Source organism: Eretmochelys imbricata, chromosome 2, assembly GCF_965152235.1.
Source record: "Eretmochelys imbricata isolate rEreImb1 chromosome 2, rEreImb1.hap1, whole genome shotgun sequence".
In the NCBI taxonomy this organism is placed as follows: Eukaryota; Metazoa; Chordata; order Testudines; family Cheloniidae; genus Eretmochelys; species Eretmochelys imbricata.
The window spans coordinates 38917283-38923808 of record NC_135573.1 but is presented as its reverse complement, the minus strand read 5'-3'; the positions used below and the strand labels follow the sequence as shown (position 1 = coordinate 38923808).

At 38.2% G+C, this 6526-nt stretch overlaps 1 protein-coding gene across 1 annotated transcript; it reads right to left on the bottom strand.

Annotated features, from left to right (window-relative positions):
* Positions 1–213: 213 nt before the first annotated feature.
* Positions 214–4378, bottom strand: FBXO43 (F-box protein 43). The gene is made up of 4 exons (XM_077808916.1): positions 2853–4378; positions 1635–1737; positions 587–775; positions 214–462 (listed from the first exon to the last, which is right to left on the bottom strand). Exons 1-4 carry the CDS (start codon positions 4376–4378, stop codon positions 214–216), a joined length of 2067 nt encoding a protein of 688 aa, XP_077665042.1.
* Between the last annotated feature and the right edge of the window lie 2148 nt (positions 4379–6526).

The following is a 6526-nucleotide window of genomic DNA, read 5'->3' as shown; positions in this document are numbered from 1 at the left end:
TAAAACGAGACATTAAAAGTTTAAAATTTTTTTCCCTTTTTTCAAAAACTTATCAAAAATACACTAAGTTAATTTAAGATATGTACATGAGAAATCATCAGCTTAATTACTGGGCAAAATGACAATATTACTTTCAAAATATGCATAATTAATAAAAAGACAGACAAGATCAGAAATTGAGAGAGAGTAGGGAAACCTATGTTCCTTATAACTTTAGAGTCTTTTTAAATTTCTCTTGCTTTGGGCACTTCCTGGAAGAGCATCTTTTTTATTTCGCTGCTTTGCAGATGCACTACTGCATTCTTTTGACCCGTGGAAGGTGCACAAACACAAAATACAAAAGTCAAACGCACAGGCTTCTCGGCTACATAGTCCCCTTTTCTTTAAGGGTTGATACTTAGCTGGGCACTGACATCTTGGACAAGGTTTTAAAGCTTCATCAATAAAAAGGGTTTTGGCAATCTGTGTCAAGAGGGGAGAAAACAACATTTAATACCTGCAGTTCTTGACTGTACATCTTAAGAAGTCTAAGATTCGTCTTAAGTAATCTTTATTTTCAATGCTAACAATGAGCTACATTGCTTACCTTAAGGTACTCTTCCTGTTTACTAGTTGACTGGGGAACAGAACTGCATCCTGTAGGTGTTAAAAGCTCATTGCAATAAGGTGGTGTTTGTAACACAGCAGTTTTAGCTTGAGCTTGAACAGGTCTTAGAGCAGATCTACTTAGAATATTAAGTCTTGTGGCAGCATCTTCAACATGCAAGAGACATCCCTGTTACAGATGATGATTATAAGAAGAGAAATCAGCTTCAATGAGTACCAAGATAACTAGGGCTTTGTTTAATGTAGCTTTGTTTTTGTTTTAGAACTATTTTTATTTTTCACAATAAAGAGGTACAAAATGTGTAAATTTCTTCAAGTAAAAGTTTAGTATTTCATGGACAGGTGGACAAAACAAGATCCATTGGAGGAAATATCGTGGTCTATAAAGATCATTTCAGGGTGACCAAATAGACTCTCCTTTATCACTTACAAGACCTCATCTCTCCCTGCAACTCCCTCTGATATCTTTCCTATTTCAGAAATCTGAATAGTAAACACTTCCAACTGCTTATAGGATAGTCACTTGACATCAGGTCACTTCAAAGAATCCCTACCCTAGAGGTAAGTTAAGCCACAAAGGAAAAACCAATCAAACAATTGGAAAGGAGTCACAATTTTAGTCCTACTGGACCTGCAAGCAGTGATTAAAATGGAAGAAGAAAAAAAGATGGTGTTGAAATGGGACATATGAGAGATGAAGAGGAAGGGACAGGATTTTAAGCCCAAAACCTGGTTCACTTTAAATTTGTTATAATTTGAGGAAAGTCCTATTGATTCCAAGCACTACATGTTTTAAAAACATTTTCCTTGAAGTGTGGCTAGAGCAAAAAGACTAAAAATGACATTTTTACTCAGAATGGTTCTCTACGTGTATTCTGAGTTATATCTACTGGGTAAAGATTTTACAACTCTCATTGTCAGCTGGGAGATTTCTGCAGTTCGCTAGGATCTTTATATTCTTCCCCCTACCCAAATCTTTCCAACACACCCAATATTTAGAAAAATACTGCCTTTGGGAGATACATTACCCCAGCTTCCGCCTTCAGCTGTTTGATGTACAGCTTTCTCCTGAGATATGCATTTTTGTCTTGTATAACAATTTCACGCCAGTTCTTGCTTACTTTCCAAATACTGAAACAAAAACCAAACAAAATATCATCCACCTTTCAAATCTTGCTTAGGTTTTTATGAGTGGTATAGTTTAAGATCCAATAAGACTAAAAATTAACCCTTTCCAATTTTATCATGACTTAAAATGTTATCTTGATCATTTTGAAGAATATTGCAATATACTGTAACAAACTCCACTTTATAGACTTGAAACATAAGATTGCCTCATATATTCTTCTGCATCACCATTGCAAAATCATTGACTGCTTTGCATGGGGTAGGAGAGTGGGGTGGGTTGAGAGCTGAGGGGAAGAGGGTTGGAGCAGAACTAGGGGGCTGGATCAGAGCTGCTGAGTTGTGGGAGGAGAGGGCTGGAGTGGAACTGGAGGGGACCAAGGTGGGAGGACTGCATCAGGCCTGGGAGAGCTATGGCTGGACTGAAGGAGGAAGAAGCTGGGGGAGAAGGTATCTGGATAGGCAGGGAGCTGAATAGGAGCTAGGTGATGGGGGTGGGGCTGGAAGGAGGTGTATTTTGGAACTGGGAAGGGAGCCCCTAACGTATTATTACACCTGAAGTCTCTGGGGTCTTGTTATGCTACTGATATTTTTTACTTAAATATTTTAGACTTACAATATTACAGCATCATAAACTGATGCTCTGGGAACTGAGCTGAGCTTAACATTTATGAATATTTTCACTGATTACTAAAATAAATGGGAATGAATACCCTAAATCTTTATTATTAGATAGATGAAAAAACATAATTACAAGTACCTCAGAGACTAACAGATTTATTTGAGCATAAGCTTTCATGAGCTACAGCTCATTTCATCGGATGCATGCATGTAGCTCACGACAGCTTATGCTCAAATAAATTTGTTAGTCTCTAAAGGTGCCACAAGTACTCCTTTTCTTTTTGCTAATACAGACTAACACGGCTGCTACTCTGAAACCTGTAATTACAAGTGACATTCTCTTTTTTACTTCAAACACATCAGTAGTAAATTAAATGTTATTTTTGTTACATGGGAGTAATACTGTTCAGGCCACTGTTCCAACTCCCCAACTCATTAGCAGGGAAAAAATGCTTAAATTTTCAAAATTTTGAAAAAGAATATATAGTTGTATTTCTTACCTGCATAGGCTTTCCACAGTCAAAGCACCTAGAACTATAGCAAGAATATGCTTTAAATCTCTGTATTTTAATTCTGTTAAAATATCTAATTTTTCAAGGCCCATTTTCTTGCCTATGAGTCCAGCAAGAATATATTCTAATACAGACATTTCAGCTCTCTCAGTGTTCTCCAAGAGTCCATTTTGCTCTGGTCTTTTTCTTTTGCTTCGCAAGAAGATTTCACGGACTACTTGTAAAGCAGGTGTTCTTGATAAATCTCCAAGATTTAGAACCAAATCTCCATTATTCTCCTCATTAAAAACCAATCCACTGTCTTCACTGGCAGAGTCTCTTGCTATTTTTAATTTATATTCTGAATTAATTAGCGTAATATCATAGTCTTCCTCTGTCTCAGACTGCGAACCCCGTTCCCGAAGGGTGGATAACCTCCTCACTCGGTCTAGTTTTCTTGACTTTCTTTTAGCATCCAGAAGTTTGGAAACTTCCTTCTGTTTTTGAAGGAGTTCTTGGAAAGATCCCTCATGATCTGAAGAGGAATCTTCTGATTTATCTAAGCCAAGGGAATTAAACCCACTGTCTTCAGGCACTGAAAGCTCCAAGTCACTTACCACATGAGTAGGGGGAGTATTTATGTCAAGTAAATCAAAGTTAAAATCTGCTGTTAGGTTGCTGACTGGAGTCAGAAATTTATCCTCATTCGTCTCAGACAACATACAACATGTAGGGGTTCTAAGCAATTCCAGAGAGGTGCTTTCATCATTAATGCTTGTAAGGGAACTATCACTAAGCTCATTAGGAGTCTTGTCAATAATAGTGTCCTTAGAAGTATTATGGTGAATTGGAGATAAACATTCAGGTTCTGACAAGAAGTTGTTTTTACATTTGGAATCATCTACTGTAGAAGTCCTTTGCTGTGAAAAGGCAAGCCTCAATTTTTGGCAAGCAGGACTAGACTCCTCAGTTTTTAAAGTGCTAGTAGCTAGAGGTTTGTAAGTATTATCTCTTGGAGAATACGAAGAACTTTTTGAAAGTCTTTCTTCAAAACTGAGAACACAAGATAATGTTTTTTTCCTACTGCAATCTGAAGAATTGACTTGCCTTTCCAAGCATCCTACAGTGCCTCCCAAAGCAGTTTTAGACAGAAGCAGTCTCCTACGCAGTGATGAGTCTTTTTTACTTACTTTAGGAGTTTCCAAAAAATCTGTAGCTATATTTGCCTCTTTTCTTTCAGATAAAGAGATAGGATTATTTTCATTTTCAATGGGAGACAACACTGGAATTACTAAATTAGGGTATGAATGTTCAGAATAATCATGTAGTAATGATAGACGTCTTGTGCTCAGTTCATCTTTATGTTCTGCATCAGTACGATCAAAGCTAGGATCTTTTAATGATACACTGTATCCACGATCATGAAATATGGAGGTGGAACAAGAGTCTCTAAAGCTGGAGTATTTCACATTGTTGCTGGGAGAAGTCAACCTGCCTCTTTTAAGAATAGACAGCACTGAGCGACTTTCTGACATCTTTCACTTGGAATTTCTCTGATTCTGTAAAGTGAAGACAGCATTTTATCTCTAGAATGAGCCATAAAGAACTTATTTTAAATACAGTTGCCAATGGATATCAAATATCTAAGATGATTTCTTTTCATTTAGGTAACGTTCTTTCACTATCAAAATAGTAACCATAGTGAAAAATATTTGTATTGCATCTCTGTGGAAACAGCACTCACGCTCTAGCATGAAGGATACACTATAGATATTTAAAAGGATAAATAGATGGTAAATACTTTACTGATGTAAAATAATGGGGATGAACCACTTAAAAAACATGGCATAAGAGAAATGAAGTAACTGAAAAAACACATCTGATTAGACAGCTGATCTACCAATCATCATCCATGGAGAATGGGTTCAGTCTGATCAGAGACAATAGGCAAAATCTTGGCCCCACTGAGGTCAATAGCAAAACTTCCACGGACTTCAATAGGGTCAGAATTTCACCCTTCATGTACATAGAGTCCCTCTACTCTCCGCCAGTTCGGTTCTTGAGAGCCAACAAGGGATTGAAACTCATGGGATTAGTCTATTTTATTTGTGCTGATGGCAAGATGGGAGAAAAGAAAAACTGCCCACAAAGGCTTTTGGTTTGTTTAAAGAAAGAGGGAGCCCTGGTGGCTGATAATCCTAACTAATTGTCTAGAGAATCAGCAAGCTTCCACAAATGTATTCAGAGCCTCCAGTCCTTCAACACTGGAAACCGTTGCATTCTGGTTGCACAAAAGGGACAGTCTAGTGTTGGTCACTACACTGCTCCAAGACATTTTCTTTACAACTCTGAACAGAAGCCACCAAGAATTTCTGATTAGTCTCTTGGTGATCTGGGGTAATATAGCTCCTACCCTGTGGTTATACGATTTATGGGCACTGGAGAACTAATTAGCACTCTCCCTGGGCATGTGGGGAGAAAAAAGATACTCTGCCCTATGGTAATAAGCTTTTTGCACAGTCAGAAAGGACACATTATTTTCAAGGGAACAACAGAAGCTCTTAGGTGCTTATGTGATTTCTCTCAGAAGGATACGATTACCTGAGGCATTGATTGCTATTTCCATATAGACATAAAAAAGTATTCCCTCTCCTTCCCAGATCAGACTAGCAAGGACATAGACCAGGTTACTATTTTGCGAGTCCAGGACACAGCAGACATGTAAGAATATTTTGAGTAATGTAACCATACGGACAAAGATCTCATGAGCCACCAAAGCTAGCAAAATAGTTACACATCTTTTGATTCCAAGCTTTGCAGCAGTGTATAACAGTTTCTAACTCTAATAATTTGGGAAATATATCTAGAGATTGTCACTGGTCTCTCATACCAGACAAAAATATGTCTTCATAGGCCATTTACCAGAGTGGGATGTCTTCAGTGTACCAAGGACCCTGAGCTAGTGGAGCATCCCACTACGAGGAAAAAACTAGTTTTGCCACCCTTTGTTATGTAGGATTATCCTTTGATGGAGTTAGGGCGTTGAATTACCCAATACCCCAGAGATGAAAGGTCCCTTTTTTTTTTTTTTTTTTTTTTTTTTGCTAGTGGTGGATGTGTTAAGGGGAGAGTTTTTCTTTGTAGTAAAAGACCACAGCACAGTGTCTGGGGAAATGAACGCTTAGGTAAAGGGCAAGAATAAAGTAGACACAGAGAACTGGCAGGTGTTGAGGCAAAAGAATGATCAGTAATATGGGAGGTAGGGTTTTGCCAGTAGGATAATAAATGCTTTTAAGCGTAGGCTAGGGTAAAGATAAGATGATACATGACCACGCTTATATTGGGACCAACAGAGGGGGAGGGCCACACGCAAGAGGTCCAAATACCTCCACAGTTAGTCGATCAGAACAGGACACAGGGACATGGTAGACCTAGATAAACACATTGGGAGCGCTCAGAGCAGAGCCCCTACAGAGTACGTAACAGAAACATGCTGAGGGAAGCAATATGAATCAGCCAGATGACCTGAAAGGCACTCTGCCTGTAAAGAGACTGCCGAAACCCTTCTCAAAGGGAAGGAAACGAAGCTGTTTTAGCATTAATTGCTAAATAGTTTTAAATATCTTTTAAAATAGCCATTCAAGGCTCCAATGCTGCAAAAACATAGATACTGTACATACTTA

Coding starts and splice junctions, on each gene's coding strand:
- FBXO43 (XM_077808916.1), bottom strand. CDS start 4,378: ATGTCAGAAAGTCGCTCAGTGCTGTCTATTCTTAAAAGAGGCAGGTTG. Junction 776..1,634: donor AGCTGAAGGCGGAAGCTGGG/GTAATGTATCTC, acceptor CATCTGTAACAG/GGATGTCTCTTGCATGTTGA. Junction 463..586: donor AACAGGAAGAGTACCTTAAG/GTAAGCAATGTA, acceptor CTCTTGACACAG/ATTGCCAAAACCCTTTTTAT.